This window comes from Uloborus diversus, chromosome 2 (assembly GCF_026930045.1).
Source record: "Uloborus diversus isolate 005 chromosome 2, Udiv.v.3.1, whole genome shotgun sequence".
NCBI classification, from domain to species: Eukaryota; Metazoa; Arthropoda; class Arachnida; order Araneae; family Uloboridae; genus Uloborus; species Uloborus diversus.
Genome location: NC_072732.1, coordinates 14876303 through 14896269, shown reverse-complemented (window position 1 = coordinate 14896269; position 19967 = coordinate 14876303). Strand labels below are relative to the sequence as shown.

The following is a 19967-nucleotide window of genomic DNA, read 5'->3' as shown; positions in this document are numbered from 1 at the left end:
AGCTAAGCAGGGAAGCAAGCTGAAAGTTTTAAAAAGTGAGGTAATTTTGAAGGGAAATTAATGGAACAAATGCCCAAATTTAGCAGGATTGCTACAAATTAAGAAAATAAATAACTAACATCTATTTGTTATACGCCAATTTCCCTCCAAGCCCATAGGCGTCTTAGCTAATGACTTGCTAAGCAGGGAAGCAAGCTGAAAGCTTTGAAAAGTGAGGTAATTTTGAAGGGAAATTAACGGAACAAATGCCTAAATTTAGCAGGATTGCTACAAATTAAGAAAATAAATAACTAACATCTATTTGAAAAGTTTGTATTAATATTAACAGCAAGCAGAATATCAACTACTACACCAACACATGCAAGGTTTTTTTTTTTTCAAGGTCCAATCTATCGCGAAATGAAGACTACAAAGGGCAATGAAAAACTCTTTTATTTAGAATATGTACGCACACCTTCCAAATAATTCTCGACGTAGTCTCCGCTCCGATTAGGACATTTGTCGTAGCGTGGTATCATTTTTTAGATACCCTCGTCATAGAAGGCAGCCGCCTGTGCTTTTAACCAATTCCGTACGCTGCTCTGCAGCTCGGCGTCGAAGCCAAACGTTTTTCTTTCTAGCCAACGTTTCATGTGACCAAAGAGATGGTAATCAGATAGCGCCAAGTCTGGACTGTATGGAAGATGGTCAAACACTATCCAGCGAAACTGCTGCAGGAGGTTTTTGGTTAAAGCAGCAGTGTGTGGACGCGCATTGTCGTGCAGAAGCGCAATGCCTGATGACAACATTCTTCTATGTTTGTTCTGAATTGCCCTTCTTTCAGCAATCAGAAATTCAATTACAACACGCACTTCACACTTGGCGGGAGACGCAATTGTTAGAGGTAGAGCCGCTATATAGATAGGCCGACGCATCAGCTTCAGTTTAGCCATTTTGGATCGGATTTTTCATTGTTGCACTCATAGGGTTACTACAACAAAGTTTCGGATTTCGCCAAATCGGCCAAAAATAATACTTTGTTTAACAAACAATTCGCGTGCCGCTAATAATTGCTCACAGTGAACAATTACCAAATGTGATAACTCGCCAGAAAGACAACCACTCAAGCACGCGCTCCGATCCAAAATGGCTAATCTTAAGCTGATGCGTCGGCTCGTATATATAGGGGCCTTAGTTTTAGGCATATTTCCTCGTTTACAGCGTGCTCCAGAATAACCACAGCGACCTGATGCTCTGCACAATCTCACTTGAGAGACTGCGCAACAAATCTACGCACAGCGTCATCGGTTTGACTTTCTGGTTTTCACTTCGCGAATCGGACCTTGAAAAAAAAAAATAATAACCCTCGTACAAAGAAATCTGAAAACATTTTTCGGAAAAAATTGAATATTTGTCTTACATTCAATGTTCAGGGTGAGATTAGCATTGCTTTCTCCGGCAACATTCTTAACGTTACATTTATATAGACCGGCGTCAGTAAGTTCCGGATTCTGAAAACAAAACAAAACATGATTTTTATTTTCGAAATACAAACTAATAAATGATAAATTTGCTAAGTTTACTTTTATTAAAAAAAAAAAACCTTTATTTCTTTCAAGCTTACTACTAGGCTTTTGCGTCAATCGAAAGCATTTTGAAAAACATTTAAAGTTAACTTCAACCTGAAGCATGGTTATGATATTTTTGAATGCAGCAGCAGTAAAAATTAGTTGTAAAGTAGGATAGTTTTTTTTTTTTCCTTTTTTCAAATGTTTTTATTAAAGGGGTATTATTTAACTTCTGTTGAACAAGTGTTTAGGGGAGGTTTTTCAGCTTTCACTTTTTAAAAGATGTTTATGATGCATAAAAGTTTTTGAAATTTACGAAAATTAAGACATAGCTTTTTATGTGCTATTACAATTTACTTTTATGAATTTATTGGATTAATTATTTATTTTCCTTTACAAAATTCTTAAATTTTTGTCTCTACGTAAATGAAGAGCAGAGTCATTGGTCTTTGTATTTGAATAGTTCAGTCAGCTCTCGGTAACTCGAAGTCCCGAGGCACCAGCTAAAACGATCGAGCATTTGGTAGATCGAGCTTTCGGAAGTTCCTTTGCCACCCTTCTCAAGAATAATTCTTACTTTCGTTTTCAGGAACAGTGCATGATAGATAACTCAAGAGCACTATTGTAGATTAACTATCCCCCTCATACAGCTGATAATCAAAGCAATAGATTAAAGGAAAACAAACTTTATTTTTCTTATTTTGTCAGCATATTTATGCATAAAATGAAGACGAAACTTTCGTAAAAACTTCGAATTAAAATTAGTATACATTCGAGATAGAGAGACAAGTTTCTACTGGAAACATTAGATGATTTGGAACCGAATGAAAACTTCGGGAAAAAGGAATATTCGAATTATAAGGCTTCGAGGAGTCGGGAGTAGATTGTATATGGTAAAAGCCTCAAAGTTTAAATAAAAAGAGCCGATTTCTCGCAATGAGTTTTTATGTAAAATTTACTCATTTAAAAAATTATAACTCAAATGAATTATAACTTTTTATGAAACTTTTCAGATACATATTTCTAAACTGGCTGCTAGGAAATATACCGAAATGTTACTCTTAACAGCAATTTAATATAATTAAAAACTGAGCGTATCTGTGTATTTATCTATGTATCTATGTCCGAGTTACTGAAGTATCTATAGATTCGTAATTCTCCCGTCTTTATGTTTCGTTATTTAACATAATGGTCCGATAATAACTAGCGGAGATATCAGTTAAAAACTATTAATTATGATACTTAGATTTCGACATACATAAAATCCCTATTTTTCGAAGGCTTTCCTCCACCTAAATTATTATTCAGTGCTTCATCTCAACTTTCCGCAACAATGCTTTTCTTAAAACTTGCAGCGTAAAGAAAACCATTGAGACGAAAGATCTGTTGCTATTTTTTCTCTCGAATATGAACAAATAAAATTCTGGTTTTTGTTTTAAAGGCTTTTCCTGTAATCGGGGGATTTAAAATGTTCCCTCCTTGGTTATTTTTCCGCAATCTGCAACAAAATTTTACTTTTTTTTGTTCAAGCTTGATTGTTGAACACGCGTCATTTAACATAACTTTTATTTTCGAGCTAGACCGTGCAAATCCATGGGGCGCAGCTAGTATTTCATTATTTATGGTCTGCTCTTAAACCATCATCACGGTTATTTTTCCGCAATCTGCAACAAAATTTTACTTTTTTTTGTTCAAGCTTGATTGTTGAACACGCGTCATTTAACATAACTTTTATTTTCGAGCTAGACCGTGCAAATCCATGGGGCGCAGCTAGTATTTCATTATTTATGGTCTGCTCTTAAACCATCATCACGGTTATTTTTCCGCAATCTGCAACAAAATTTTACTTTTTTTTGTTCAAGCTTGATTGTTGAACACGCGTCATTTAACATAACTTTTATTTTCGAGCTAGACCGTGCAAATCCGGGCGACGCAGCTAGTATTTCATTATTTATGGTCTGCTCTTAAACCATCATCACGTAGAAAATTTCACAAAACCAGAAAGAAAATAAAAAAAAACTTTGATACGCTCTAAAACTTCTTGTTTTCAACATAAAATTTTTTGGCACATTTATCACATAAAGATTAGTAATTAGCAGTCAATTACCCTCCCTAACCATCCAAATTATTCTCTAAAAGAAGGAGTCCCATAAAACTGCAAACGTGATCACGATTTCGTTACAACTGTATTATAACACATACACACACACACACAAGATTTCTATTTAAAGGAAAACTGTTTACCAAAGACTATTAGCAAAGTGCTAAAAAAATAATAATAATTAATTTGAATTTTGACATCTTGAATTCAAATTATGTTTTTCGTAATCAGGTGTTTTTTTGCGTGTGTGCAGGCGTGTGTGTGTTTGGGTATGTGTGTATGTAGGCGTGTGTGTTTGTCTGTGTGCAGGCATGTGTGTGTATGTGGGTATGTGTGTGTGCATAAGTGTATATGTGTGAGTGTGAATGTGTGTGTGTAGGTGTGTGTGTTTGTGTCTGTGTGCAGGCGTGTGTGTGTGAGTGAGTGTGTGTCTGTATGTGTGTGTAGGCGCGTGTTTGTGTCTGTATGCAGCCATGAGTGTGTGTGTGTGGGTATGCGTGTATGTGGGTGTGTGTGGGTATGTGTGTATGTGTGTGTATGCGTGCGTGTGTGTGTCTGTATGTGTGTGTAGGCGCGTGTTTGTGTCTGTGTGCAGCCATGAGTGTGTGTGTGTGGGTATGCGTGTATGTGTGTGTGTGTGTGTGTGGGTATGTGTGTATATGTGTGTATGCGTGCGTGTGTGTGTAGTTGTGTATGTATGTGCGTGTGTGTAGGATATGGACGCACCCTGGAGACTGTTTTCGTATAGGAGCAGCGTCGTGAGGCCGGTCGACGGTGGTGCTGCAGAGGGAGGCGGAGGGGGGGGAAATAAAATCAGCGTAACGCCAAAAACAGTCAAGTGAGAACAATAAGCAATCGTGATTGCTCAATAATCATATTGTTTTCCATAAATCAGTAAAACTATTGAAGAGGACTTACCTTCAATTCGAGTCTAATTGTGTACACGTCTTTTTCTTGTTTCACCGTCTGAACGATCCTCGAAGTTTCCTTGATTGCGACACCGTCTAAAATCCACGTAATTGTCGGCTTCGGATTGGCCTTGACTTTGCATTCCATGATGATTCTTTTGCCGTCATCCTCAGAAATTATTTTTGGCTTCTCTACAAACGTGGGCGCATCACCCTCTATACGGTCTCCTACAAAAATAAAAAAATATTTCTTTACTATGCTCTCAAGGCTTCGCTTGATTATACAGGGGTTACAGTACCTCAGAAATGATCAAACGATGAAAAAAAAATTTTATTGCTCATTTCAAAAAAAGTTTCGCAAAGTAAAATACTCTTCCCTGTTCATATCACTTATTGCCAAAGATTATTCTTTTACTTTTATAATCTGCTAGTTTCTTCATAACATTTACAAGGGTCTAAGGACCCTTAACCTTCAATATTTTCGATTTTCTGGAAAAAATATATGTTATGCATAATTTGATTCTGAACAGTTTGATACCTTATTTTTTACCATACGCCAAAATCTTTTCAAGTTATCGTAAAAATGCGTAAACTTTCCCCGTAGAGACTAATGTTAATAGCAGCTGTTTAAGCCTCTTTTTCTCAGGTACCAGTTTCTTCGGTTTTCTCGTTTTGCGCGCATGATGTCTCGGAAAGTTTCTTATTTATTTCCGTAAAACTTTTTATACATGTTTGTCTGGTATATATTTATGATCTGAACCTAAATTTTAACTAAAAATTAAAGGTAATATTAAAAAATATATATATTTTTGCAAAAAATTTTGGAAATTTTGGATTATGATTTGTAAAATTTCAAAAAATAAATAAATAATTTTAAAAAAATTAAACAAATTTAGGTTCAGGTCATAAATATAAACCAGACAAACAAGTATGAAAAGTTTTACGGAAATATATATGAAACTTTCTGAGATATTATGCGCGCAAAACGAGAAAACCGAAGAAACCGGCAGCTGAGAAAAAGAGGCTTAAACAGCTGCTGTTAACATAAATCTCTATGGGGAAAGTTTACGCATTTTTACAATAACTTGAAACGTTTTTGGCGTATGGTAATAAATAAGGTATCAAATTGTTCAGAATTAAAATATGCATCACATATATTTCCCCCAGAAAGTCGAAAATTTTGAAGGTTAAGGGTCCTTAGACCCCTTCTATACCATATTTAGGAATGACGTCAGAGTTTCAAACATGGTGCCGTTGATGTACGGTGAATGCATATTTCTCTCCACAACTAAATCGACAGGAAATGTAAGTGCCATATTTTATAACAATATCATAACATATTTTATATAAATTGCATTTATTAGTGTTTTCTTCTAAAACTATTACAGCAAAAGTGTTTAAGGGGTTATAATACCTTAAAAATGATGAAACGATCAAAAAAAAAAATTATTGCTTATTTCAAAACTAAAAACCAGTCCAAACACAGGGAAAAAGTTTCATTGCTTTAGTTCAAATATTTAAAAAGTTATGAGAGGTCTGTGTATTCTTATGCAAAAGAAAAACTTTAAATTGATTTTTTTTCGATGATCGTTTTTTTTTTTTTTTTTTGTTTTCATGTCATAAGAATCCCTAAGGCTTTTTTTTCTATTAACGATACAGCTTTAAAGTAATACTTTTGGAGTTAGGATAATATATTTAACAAAACTGTGCATGGGATAAGCATTTTATAAATTACTCAAAAGGTTAGAGCATGTTAAACCTTTAGAAACCATATTTTAAAAAAAATTACGATTTTTTACATAATTAATCACAGAAAATTTTCGGATAAACACAAAAGCAATTTAATGCAAAGATTTTTAGAGATGATGATTGTGATCGTTTAGCAAAAAGTTTTTTTAATATTAGTTCAAAAACAAAATAGCCTTAGGGATTTTAAAAAACTGAAATTTTTCTAAATTTTTTGAATTTAAAAAAAGTAGACAATATTTTAAAGTTTTGAAAGTAAATTATTGATTACAAAACAAGTATGCATGTTATGGTTTCAAAGAAAAATAAAATTTACTTAAATTTAAAAAAAAAATGTTTGAAAGGTACTGTGACACCTTAAGATTGGATTATCATAAATGATGACACTTTTTCAGGGGAAGGGGGGGGGGGCGGTAAATTGTGACAAAGCGGGAGAGGGTAACAAGAAGTGTGACATCGCACATTTTTTTAATAAGAATGTGTTTATAAAAATTAGTGTGACATATGACAAAAGGGGTGGACTGGTATACTGTAAAATGTGAACTTAAAGGGAGTCCTTCAAAATCTTTAGGGACCATGTAACACATGTGTCTACAAATTCAAAATTTACTTTGCAAATTAGCCAATGTGAAAACTTTATATATTATATTTTTTACGTGTTAGTGAGACGTTAGAATTTTATAATAGCAAAAAAGATATTATAGATATTATAGCAAAGGATATTATAGATATTATAGAGAAAAGAAATTATAGCAAAAAAGATTTATAATAGCTTTAAAAACTTTAAGGACCATGTAACATATGTGTCTACAAATTCAAAATTTACTTTGCAAATTAGCCAATGTGAAAACTTTATATATTATATTTTTTACGTGTTAGTGAGACGTTAGAATTTTATAATAGCAAAAAAGATATTATAGTTATTATAACAAAAGATATTATAGATATTATAAATAAAAGAAGTTATAGATATTAAAGATAAAAGAAATAATAGCAAAAAAGATTTATAATAGCTTTAAAAACTTTAAGGACCATGTAACACATGTGTCTACAAATTCAAAATTTACTTTGCAAATTAGCCAATGTGAAAACTTTATATATTATTTTTTTACGTGTTAGTGAGACGTTAGAATTTTATAATAGCAAAAAAGATATTATAGATATTATAGCAAATGATATTCTAGATATTATAGAGAAAAGAAATTATAGCAAAAAAGATTTATAATAGCTGTAAAAACTTTAAGGACCATGTAACACATGTGTCTACAAATTCAAAATTTACTTTGCAAATTAGCCAATGTGAAAACTTTATATATTATATTTTTTACGTGTTAGTGAGACGTTAGAATTTTATAATAGCAAAAAAGATATTATAGATATTATAGCAAAGGATATTATAGATATTATAGCAAAAGATATTATAGATATTATAAATAAAAGAAATTATAGATATTAAAGATAAAAGAAATTATAGCAAAAAAGATTTATAATAGCCTTAAAAACTTTAAGGACCATGTAACACATGTGTCTACAAATTCAAAATTTACTTTGCAAATTAGCCAATGTGAAAACTTTATATATTATATTTTTTACGTGTTAGTGAGACGTTAGAATTTTATAATAGCAAAAAAGATATTATAGATATTATAGCAAAAGATATTATAGATATTATAAATAAAATAAATTATAGATATTAAAGATAAAAGAAATTATAGCAAAAAAGATTTATAATAGCTTTAAAAACTTTAAGGACCATGTAACACATGTGTCTACAAATTCAAAATTTACTTTGCAAATCAGCCAATGTGAAAACTTTATATATTATATTTTTTACGTGTTAGTGAGACGTTAGAATTTTATAATAGCAAAAACGATATTATAGATATTATAGCAAAAGATATTATAGATATTATAGAGAAAAGAAATTATAGCAAAAAAGATTTATAATAGCTTTAAAAACTTTAAGGACCATGTAACACATGTGTCTACAAATTCAAAATTTACTTTGCAAATTAGCCAATGTGAAAACTTTATATATTATATTTTTTACGTGTTAGTGAGACGTTAGAATTTTATAATAGCAAAAAGGATATTATAGATATTATAGCAAAAGATATTATAGATATTATAGAGAAAAGAAATTATAGCAAAAAAGATTTATAATAGCTTTAAAAACTTTAAGAACCACGGAACACATGTGTCTACAAGTTCAAAATTTACTTTGCAAATTAGCCAATGTGAAAACTTTATTATATTTTTTACTTGTTAGTGAGACGTTAGAATTTTATAATAGCAAAAAAAAGAGAGAGAGAGAGAGAGAAAAGTCAGTGTTAAAAAATATACATCATTATTATTATTTTTTTTTTTTCAAAATAAGACAAAACTTCTAACCAACGCATTTATACTGTCCCACGTAGCACAAACAAAAGTTTTTAAATGGTTGTCAATGCCGTGGCAATCATTTTAAAACTTTTATGAAATATTTATAACGTTACGAGTGCTACCTGGAATCATGCTTACCCCACGGGGGGGGGGGGGAGGTCATAGCTCAGAGTGCACGATTGAAATTTTTAGGTGGAGGCTGTTATGAAAGGATTTTTTCTGTTTGGGGGGGGGATGGCTTCATGGTATTGGGGAAGGGGGATGCATCTTTGCTCTCGGTGCGATCTACTTTTATTCGAGATAGTTTTTTACTGGAGGTCAAGTGAAGGAACGTTTTAAAATGAGTTGCTTATTACGTAAATACTTATGATTCGAATATTAAATTGAAAAAATATTGGAAAATTCCTACAGTTTTACAATTTTAATGGACCATTGAGACAAATATGTCCCATAAAGTTACTCAAAATCTACTGAACCAATTTTCACAGCAATTGACGTTCGTAAGAAATAAAGAAATACTCTTGTGCAGAAAAGAAAAAAAGAAATATTACAACGTTATTTCGCGAAAAACTTCAGAGAACAACAGACACACGTTTGGGCTTAGAAAGCGCCCCTTTTCGAATTTAAAAGACGTGCGCTTGTGGATGAAAAGGCTTTTGGAGGCTCTTTTTTCATTCATAAACTCAATTTTTGCATTGAAAAGAAGTTTCCTTGTAACTCCCGAAACACGTGTATGCAATGTAATCGGCGATTGCAAAAGTAACTGAGTTCAATGCCCGATGCCATAGAAATGCGATATAGCTCTTTCTGGAGTAGATAATGCCACAGATAATGCGATAGATCTCATAGAAGGCAAAGAAATATAATTGATGAAGACAAAAGTAACTGAGTTCGATGCTCGATGCCCTAGAAATGCGATATAGCTCTTTCTGGAGTAGATAATGCCACAGATAATGCGATAGATCTCATAGAAGGCAAAGAAATATAATTGATGAAGACAAAAGTAACTGAGTTCGATGCTCGATGCCCTAGAAATGCGATATAGCTCTTTCTGGAGTAGATAATGCCATAGATAATGCGATAGATCTCATAGAAGGCAAAGAAATATAATTGATGAAGACAAAAGTAACTGAGTTCGATGCTCGATGCCATAGAAATGCGATATCGCTCTTTCTGGAGTAGATAATGCCACAGATAATGCGATAGATCTCATAGAAGGCAAAGAAATATAATTGATGAAGACAAAAGTAACTGAGTTCGATGCTCGATGCTATAGAAATGTGATATACCTCATTCTGGAGTAGATAATGCCATAGCTAATGCTAAGTAATTTCCAGAGATTTTATTTTTGAAGGCCAATATTAATTACATTTATTTAATAATTATATAAAAAAACTTTTAATATTTATATAAAATTCAAATACTAATGTATTTAATGACTGATACTGATGTATTTAATTATTTTATTTATGGGTAGAGTAAAAAAATCTAACTTTATATGTAATTGATCTCATAGAAGGCAATGAAATATAATTGATGAAGACAAAAGTAACTGAGTTCGATGCTCGATGCCATAGAAATGCGATATAACTCATTCTGGAGCAGATAATGCAATAGATAATGCGATATATCTCATAGAACGGAAATGAAATATAATTGATGAAGACAAAAGTAACTGGATTTGATGCTGGAGGCTGTAAATAATGTGATACAGTTTCTGGAAGGCATTAAGGTAAAATTCTGTACCTCAGAGCCAGAAGGACGTAAGTCACACTATGGTAACTTTACAGGAGAGAGGAAAAACTTTCTTCTGGCGCATGCAAAGGATGGGACGCGCGCTCTTTTAACCCTCATAAAAAATAAAAAAAATAAAAGGGTTTTTTTTTTTTTCTCTCTTAGAATTACGTTCACATGGCTCGATGCGGAGTAGGCTTCTACATAAAATGCCCTAATAAACGGAAAATCACTATTTGTGGACTTACGTGAGTCTGGCTTTGAAGTGCAGAGTTAGTGATTACAAAATCAAACGGGTTTGATGCTGGATGCCATACACAATGTGTTATTATTTGTAGAGAATTTATTTTTGAAGGCCAATATTAATAACATTTATTTAATAATTATATAAAAAACTGTTTCAATAATTATATAAAATTTTAATACTGATGTATTTAATGACTGATACTGATGTATTTAATTATTTTATTTATGGGTAGTGTAAAAAAATCTAATTTTTTTGATAAGTATATACAATTTAAATACTAATGTTAAAAGCATTTGCTCTGCATTTTGTGTAAAATAATGTTGTAATATTTGATTTTACACGACATACATGTTATTTATGTTGCTATTTAATTTTTCATTTGTAAATAATGCCCACCATATACAGCTTATGGTGCTTAAAGTGTTACAAGAAAATATGTAAATAAAAATAAAATTGAATTTCGAAAAAAAAATCAGAGACATAAATCTATTACGATCATTCTTTGAAAGTAGTCAAAAAGAAAAAAAATGATGTTGTTGCATTGAACTGCTGCTAAAAACTGCTTATTTTTTCTGAGAGCATTAAATTCTCGCATGATAAAAAAACAAGAAGTATTAAATTCATAAATATAAATTTTCATACACTTACATAAAAATATGAATTTGATCATTAGTACAAATAAAAACTTCTTCCGGCGTAGTAATATGCAAGGACGGATACAGAACGAGGAGGGAGCGGTTGATTTTTTAACTGACCTCTCTTACTACGTACAGTAAAACCTGTGAAGTTGACCACCTGTCCAAGTTGACCGCTTTTTTCAGGCACGGAATTAACCCTCATCACATAAATCAACTTCTGTAAGTTGACCACCTGTTTAAGTTGACCACTAAAGTATAGTGCACCGCCGGTGGCCAACTTACACAGGTTTCACTGTATGTGATTTATACATGCTTGTGAGGGGGGGGGGGAGACTAACTATTTTAATAACGTACAAAAGAGCGCGGAAAACTAACATAAACAAACCTTCAATGTTCAAATTCAAGTTGGCGTTGATTTCTCCTTCGTCGTTTTTGATGTTGCATTTGTAGATTCCGCCATCTTTGGAGGAAGGATCCTGGACAAAAAGAAAACACTTGTTACTTTGGAGCGACAGATTCCTGATGAAACAAAATTCAAAATACAAAAAGTACCATGCTCAGAGATTCAAAATAATAACACCTGCACTGAGGAAATGATAGGGTAAAACAAAAATACTTTGTATAGAAAATGTAGTTCATTTTACTTCCTTGTACCAACAGTGGCGTAGCTAGGGAGGGGTGGAAGGGACGGTCCGCCCCGGGTGGCACTTTTTGGGGGGCGGCAATTTCACACTTTTGATGAGAAAAAATTCAACGCATTTTCCCAATAAGGAAATCATGCTTTGGATCTATTGCTGGAGGCAAAAAAGAAAAAAAGTCCTCGAATTGTAAGGTTTTAAAGCGACTATGATAATAAAATTACTATAATACAAAACATGTGCTTTTCTTGTGGGCATCGCAACACTATTGTTAGTTTTTTCTCTTCCTTCGTATAAAGCTACAAACTGAAAGAGGTGGTAGTGTAAAGTTAAGGGGCCATGTGTTTTTTTTTTTCTTTTTGCTGTTAAGAGAAACTATTACGGAGGAACCTACCACTTGATTTTAAGTAAGTTCCTAGAAAACCATCGTATTTTTAAAAAAATTTAAAAAAAAAAACTTTTTTAAAGGAAAGTGACAACAAAGGTAAAATTAGAGAGGTCTGAAATGGTGGGCGATGTGTAGCTCATTTTCAGGATAGCATTATATGTTTCAACAATTGCTGTGTTTGGTCATTGACTACAAAATTTTCACTAAGCCAGAATGAATTTTATGTTCATTTTATTAAAAAAAAAAATTCTCAACTATAATAATGACTTGTAACACTGTATTATATCAACTAATTCCCTCATATGTACAATGAGTTTCATATTTAGTCATTCATTTTAAGGAAAGGTTTTTAATTGGTAAAATGATATCTACGCAAAGCTTTCCACATTTCGACCTCTATTAGTGAAAAACAGATTCATCCAAATTTGGTAATATAGCAGTACCGGATCTAGGGAAGGTGAGGGGGTGAGTCTTGCTCGTACCCTGGGTAGTAACTTCTGAGTTAGTCAACATTAGATGAGTCGCTCAAGCACGGATCCACAAAAGGGAGCTACATCAAGGAAGACATCTCCCTTCCAAAAACCAAATCGACCCTTAATTTGCGTTTCTAAAACTTTAAATTAGGAAAATTTCCCCGACCTTTACGCTTCTTTTTACAGTCACAAAGCTTAAAATGCATTTTCAGGACTTGAAATTTTCCGGTGGAGAGTCACTTACCATTCCTTCCTCCCTGAATTGACTCGTTTTCACCCCCCTCCCTTTCGCTGTCTACAGTGTGCCAAAGACAGATTTAAAATGTGCTTTGAAGCCGGATACTTTTGACCCACCGAAGACAGCTTAAAATTGCTCTTTGTTAAACCCTCAATAAATAATACATTTTTCGGAAAGAGCAACCGAATAATCCTATTCCTTAACCTCACCAAACAGCCCAAAAGTACGGTTTTAGGCCTTGAGTCTCGAAACATTTCCAAGAGATGACGCTCACCCCATCCCTTCACATCTCATATTTTAGCCTAATATTGATTATCGAGTTTTTATAATTTCAATACCAAAAAATTCCTGAGGGCGGTCAAGCCCTGACCCTTCTTGTGCAATGATTTAAGAACCCTAAAGTGTATTTAGGACATCAACTTCGAATTTTAAAATCCCCATCTCATTCCAATGTCTCCAAAAATAGCTTAAAGTTGGGTTTTTGAAACTTAAACTTCAGAAAAATTCTAAGGTAGGGACGTTAGATATGCAAGAAATCACCTAACGTCATCACAGTTGGCTCCAAATTTCGTTTTTAGACATTCCTGAGAGAAAACCGGAAATCCTTTTTTTCTCAGAGTGGTGAAAAGCTTAAAATAAGCAACATTTTTTTTTCCCCAAAAAAGATTTCTGGTGGGAAACCCTCTTCCGAACTCAATCATAACGTTGTGCTTCAAACAACGTCTGAAGTCGCGTTTTAGGACGTCATTTTCAAAAAGTTTCAAGTGGAGACGGAAAACCCATCTGACTTCCCAACATTTTTGGAAACATTTGGAAACTTATGTCGTCAAAGATAGCCTACAATTGCGTTTTTGAAACCCAATTTGAGCTCCTGAACGTTCCCTATTCTCTTTAACGACATTAAAGATAGACAAAAATTGATTTCAAGCTTCAAGCTCGAAAATAATTCGGAAGGAAAGTTCTGTCTTTGTTGGAGCTAGAAGAGACCCTTTTACACCACAAGATACACTCTATATTTACTTCTTTTTTTTTCAGTTTTATTGGAAAGCCTTCTAGACAGCACCCCCGAACCTTCCCTAATATCTTCATGCATCCAAAGATAGCCTAAAATTTCTTTTTTAACACTTCAGTTTCGGAAAACTGCCTTAAGAAGTCCCGACCCCCTAACGTCACCAAAGAATGCATAAAACTAATTTGAATTTTGAAGAAAAAAAAGAAAATCTGGATGAGCTCTAAGTGTCTTTTTTTATATAAGCCATACTAAAAATTGCTTAAAATTCCAAATTTTGACTTAACTTTTGGAATGTTTCGGTGGGGCTCTGAATTCCTTTTTTTTTCTGCAAGAAAAATAAGAAAGAAAAAAAAATATTTTCTTGTTTATTAAAATCTTATTAAAATACTTTCGACTTTTTAATGTGTCAACTATTTCCCATCAAAAAGGGCGGCAAGTTGAGGAACCGCCCCGGGTGGCAGAGACTGTAGCTACGCCACTGTGTACCAAGTACAGGAAGTTATTTAAAAAATAATCTCTCAAATTTTGACTTAAAGATCCATTTTACTCATCCCTAAATAAATGTTGGGTACTGATTTTTTTTCCACCGACCCGGCCGCACTTGCATATATACCTACAAACGTATGGACAGTCGAAATATCCTTTATGATGATCCTCGAGTTAATAATTACGAGTTTTTTCTTAACGTCAGTAAGCTTTTGTATGTACGTGCGTACGTATGTATGTGTGTATTTGTCTCGCATGACTCAAGAACGGTATGTTGTAGAAAGTTGAAACTTTGTATGAAGGCTCTGTATAGAGTTTAATTGAATTGATGAGTCCAAAACCAGTCATTTCCTTGTTACTTTCTTCTATATGTAATATATAGAAGAAAGTATTGGATTCGTGCAAATTTTCGAATTTCGAAGGATTCGAACGTTTTGAGGTGTGCTGAGTCCATTTCGACTATTTTTGGAAAATGTCTGTCTGTCTGTGTGTGTGTATGTGTGTCACGTCTGTGTGTGACCAGTTTTTGTGGCCACTCTACAGCAAAAACTACCGCATGAAATTGAACGAAATTTGGTACACATATGTGCCCCTATGTGAACTTGTGCCCATTGATTTTTGGCGCGAATTCCTCCAAGGGGGGTGGAGCAATGGGACGTTTTTTGAGTTACGCGTGCTTGCTATTCCTCAGGAAGTAACTGGCGTAATCAAACAAAATTTGGTCCATATGTTGCCCCTAACAGGAGCAGGTGCTGATTCAGTTTTGGTGTCAATAGCTCAAACGGGGGTTGAGTTATAGAACGTTTTTTGTCGTCAATTGTGACTGCTGTATCTCAAGAAATAACGAACGGAATCAAACAAAAATTTTTTGACAAGTAGCCCTTAGTGGGTATAAGAGATGATTTTATTTTGGTGTCAACAGCTAAAAAGGGGGGTAGCGCAATCGCCCGTTCTTTTTTCCCATTGTGAGTGCCCTATCTCAAGAAGTAATGCTACGTTCTAGTTGAAATTTGGAAGATATGTGAATCCATACGTAAACAGGCCTTGGTTCAATTTTGACTCCAATCGCTCCAAGAGGTGTTGATTTTTTTTTTTTTTTTGCGAATAAAAATAGTTTTATTAATGCAACAATAAGAAAGATAAATCGTAATAGATTGTCGTCTGCGTATTTCTCGTGATTTTAATTGTATGGAAATGATCGGAAATATTATCTCAATGATTTAAAAATTTTAAATGTTGCCATCTTATGTTTGTTAATAAATAAAATATTTGTAATTAATTCAAGTAAGGCTTTTAAAGTAACTTTCAATTTTCGCTCTTTGTTTTTTTTACAATAATTCAGACATTGGGATGGTCGTCAAGTTTTTGCATGTGTAATTTTGTTTTTGTTAGGAATATTGCTTCCTCGTCAAGCATGGGGAGGGATCAGAAAAAGGAAAAATATAGAAGAAAGTTTCGTGATGGCCACAACATACTAGTTTTTGACAAAGGAGTAAACTGGTTTTCGGTTCAAGATTGGCAACCACTAAAAGATATGGAAAAAAGCAGGCTAAAACTTTGAACAAAGATCTGAGTAAAATAAGACAACGTGAATAGAAGTACAAAAAAAAGCACACTTGTGTCATTCCACGTCAACTGACCTAATTTTTCAAATCTTCCCCACTCGACCATCTCTGAATTGGATGAAATTTAATAGAGGTGTAGAGATGCGTTTGAAACTAACCTATACTATGCAAACCTTCAGCTTCCGAGATACAAATCCTGAGGATCTAGAATCTCTCAAAAAATGACCCAAAATGATGGATGAGCTTTTTGTGACAAATTGTCATCTTTAGCCAAAGTTGGCAGAAAAATTTATCACCCTGGAACCTTGAAATTTTTGGAGCTTAAAGTAAAATTGGCTGTTAATACACTCATTTATTTTTGTGAATTTGAGCTCATTATATTTTTTATAGATTATATTTTGTAAACTCGTGAAAAAGCGTGGTGGGGAACTTTTTTTCCCGGATTTTAGGTTGTCATAAAATCTGAACAAAAACAACTTAAAGGGTCGTACTTCGTAATTATATTGTAAAAATATTTGTTTTCAATGGGTTACAGTTGCAGAGTTTAAATGTCTATTTTCGAAAAGATATTGTCATCCAAAATGGCTATCAAAACCGTTCAAGTGAAAAATAGCCTATTTCCAAAGCGTTGTAGCTCAAAGTTGTCACCTCGCACTTTCTTTCCGTTTATACTATTAGAAAGAACGCATTTTTTCCTATCAAAATAAGTTTTATCTTTGATGGTGTTCTTTCGAATAAGGGAAAAAAAGAGCTCGAAATTCTGTCTGTCGTAACGATTTGACACGTTTGAGGTTAGATTATGGAAAATTTTATCGCACTGAAAGTCTGAAATTTTATGAATTTAAAGTACTTTTGGTTGTCAATACGTTCCAGTATTTTTTGTGAGTTTAAGTTTATTAACCTATGTGCAGCCCGCATGCAAAGTCTTGACAAAACGCAGTGGAGAAACTTTTTCCTGGGTTTTAAAATGTCATAAATTAAGAGCAAAAATAAAAATAATTCAAAAACTCGTACTGAGTAAATCTATTGTCAATATACTTGGTTTTGATGGGTAAAAGTTGCAGAGCGTAAATATTGATTTTCTGTAAGATATTGCCATCCAAAGTGACTATCAAAATCGTTCACATGAAAAAAAAGGCCAATTTTCAATGCGCTGTAGCTCAAGTTTGTCACCTCGCATCTTCTTTTCATTTATACCATTAGAAAGAACATATTTGTTGCTATAAAAATAAAGTTTCTTTCCGACAGTGTTCTTTCAGATAAGCATGAAAAAATGAGCTTGAAATACCATTTGTCGTTTACGAGAAACTCTTGTTCCAAATTGAATAAAGAATGGTAATTACGATCTAAACCGGTGTATAATTGATTTTGGAACTGTTATTAGTCAGAAATAGTTTTTTTTTCTTTTTTTTTAAGTTATTTTTCAAATTAAATATGATAAAAACATAAAAACATCCTGTTCCGGAAACAGACTGATGCATTAGACAAAACAAGATGTTTTACTGTTTCTACCATATTTCATTTGCAAAATAGGTTTTTAAAAGATATATAAAAAACTTTCTGTCTACTAACAGTTGCAAAATCACAAAAACCGGTTTCCATGGCAATCACCATTCTTTATTCATTGTGGAACGATATTTTCTCGAAAACGACGAATAGTATTTCAAGTTCATTTTTTCATGCTTATCTGAAAGAACACTATCGGAAAAAAAAAAACATTTTTATAGGAAAAAATGTGTTCTTTCTAATAGTATAAACGAAAAGAAGATGCAAAGTGACAAATTTCAGCTACAGCGCATAGAAAATTGGCTTTTCTTCACGTGAACGATTTTGATAGTCACTTTGGATGGCAATATCTTTTAAAAAATCAATATTTAAGCTCTGCATTTTTTACCCATCAAAACCATGTATATTGACAATAGAATTACTAAGTATGAGCTTTTGAATTATTTTGTTCAGAATTAATGACATTTTAAAATCCAGAAAAAGGTTCTCCACTGCGTTTTGTCAAGACAGTGCATGCATGCTACACAAAAGTTAATGAACTCAAACTCACAAAAATAGTAAAACGTATTAACAACCAAAGATACTTCTAAGTTCCTAAAATTTCAGACTTCCAGTGTGACAAAATTTTCCACAACCTGACCTTAAACTTGGCAAATCGTTCCGACAGACAGAATTTCAAGCTCATTTTTTTTCCCCTTATTCAAAAGAACACCATCGAAGAAAAAACTTATTTTGATAGGAAGAAATGCGTTCTTTCTAACGGTATAAACGAAAAGAAGATGCGAGGTGACAAACTTGAGCTACAGCGCTTTGAAAATAGGCTATTTTCACTTTAACTGTTTTGATAGCCACTTTGGATGGCAATATCATTTCGAAAATAGATATTTAAGTTCTGCAACTGTAAACCATTAAAAACAATATCCGTGCAAATAGATTGAGCATGCATTTACTGGTACCTGGTACAGGTTCAGGTAAGGGAGTGCCTCTGAAACCAATCAATACCCATGGCAATCATACCATGATACAAAGCTGTCAGAAACAGTTAAGCATGACGAACAGGATTATCCTTTATCATTGAGATATTTTTAGTCTGGCTCTGATGAGTTGACTTTCGATCTGATAGATTGAAGGAGTGCGTTTGTTAAAATGAGTTGAGGAAAAAGTCGCTAATTTTTCGGAGTACAACTTTTAGTTGCCGGTGGCTTTCTCTCATCCCAAACGTAAATGAACGCGTCTAAGGTCAAACATCTTTTCCCCAAAGACGAACTATATTATGTTGTTTTTGATCTGTTTTGCCAACATATCTGTGACCCTGGCAAAATTTTTAGTACCAAATACAAACAAAAATAAAATACTAACTCTGATTTCTAGGGCAACTTTGTACTCGTTGCCTCTAAGCTCGACTACGGATGTCTTGATGCGGATTGACTCTTGAACTGTCTTGTTTCCCTGGAACCACGTGACGCGAAGTGCTGACTTGGACTTGACATGGCACTCCATGAGGATTAGTTTGCCATTTTCTTTTGGAATGATTTTAGGCTTCTGGGAGAAAGACGGTCCTTCTTCTTCGCCTGAAATTGAGAAATATAGCTTGATAGATGAATAAAAGCATTGTCGTAAAATTTAGCACGGAGTGAATATTTAGCAATATTGGAAAAAAACGTTACTTTAATTTTAAAGTTAATATTTTGTTTTCTTCGGTTAATAGTGGAAGTAAAGAATTAAAACTTTATGAGGTACTTTTTTTCTATTTCCGAAAGTATTTAATGTCAAATAAAACCGCTTGAAAAATACTTCCTACTTCAAAGCAATAGAAAATGTTAAATTAAATTACAATTGCTTTAGTAACTATTAGTGTAAGTTCTTGATAAGAAGTTACTAAAATCTAAAATGTCTCAATTTATTGATTCTCCTTGCTTCATGATTTTTTTAAATTGTAATAGGCATCTACTGTTTTTTAGGATTCTTTTAATAAAATCTTGAGAGGAAAAAAAATTGACCATTTAAATGTTAAATAAAAGCCCAAAATATATAGCATTAAAGTATGTTCTGTACTTAAAACAAAACATAATTATTTGAACTATCTGCTGAGCAGGGAAAAAATACAAGGACCCATATTAAGGCATACATTCAAAAATTTAGAGGCATAATGGGGAAGATTTGAGCATTCAAATGATTTCACAGTGTAGCAAAAATAAGTCAAGCTTACAGCCATCATGAAGTACCATTTTGTAGCGTCACTCATAAGAATCAAGATGATGTTATCATGGGTCATATTTTGCAGCGTCACTCACGACAATTAAGGTTACCACATTGTGCAGTATTATTTCGCAACACCACACACAAAAGAATAGATTA

At 33.2% G+C, this 19967-nt stretch overlaps 1 protein-coding gene across 1 annotated transcript in view; it reads right to left on the bottom strand.

The window, feature by feature from the left end:
* LOC129217747 (twitchin-like) overlaps positions 1–19967 on the bottom strand; it is a 364621-nt gene that overhangs the window by 260747 nt on the left and 83907 nt on the right. Inside the window, 4 exon segments of the mRNA XM_054852086.1 lie at positions 1400–1490; positions 4567–4784; positions 11689–11779; positions 18969–19180. Of these exon segments, the coding sequence (XP_054708061.1) occupies positions 1400–1490; positions 4567–4784; positions 11689–11779; positions 18969–19109 (541 nt within the window). The 5' untranslated portion in view covers positions 19110–19180.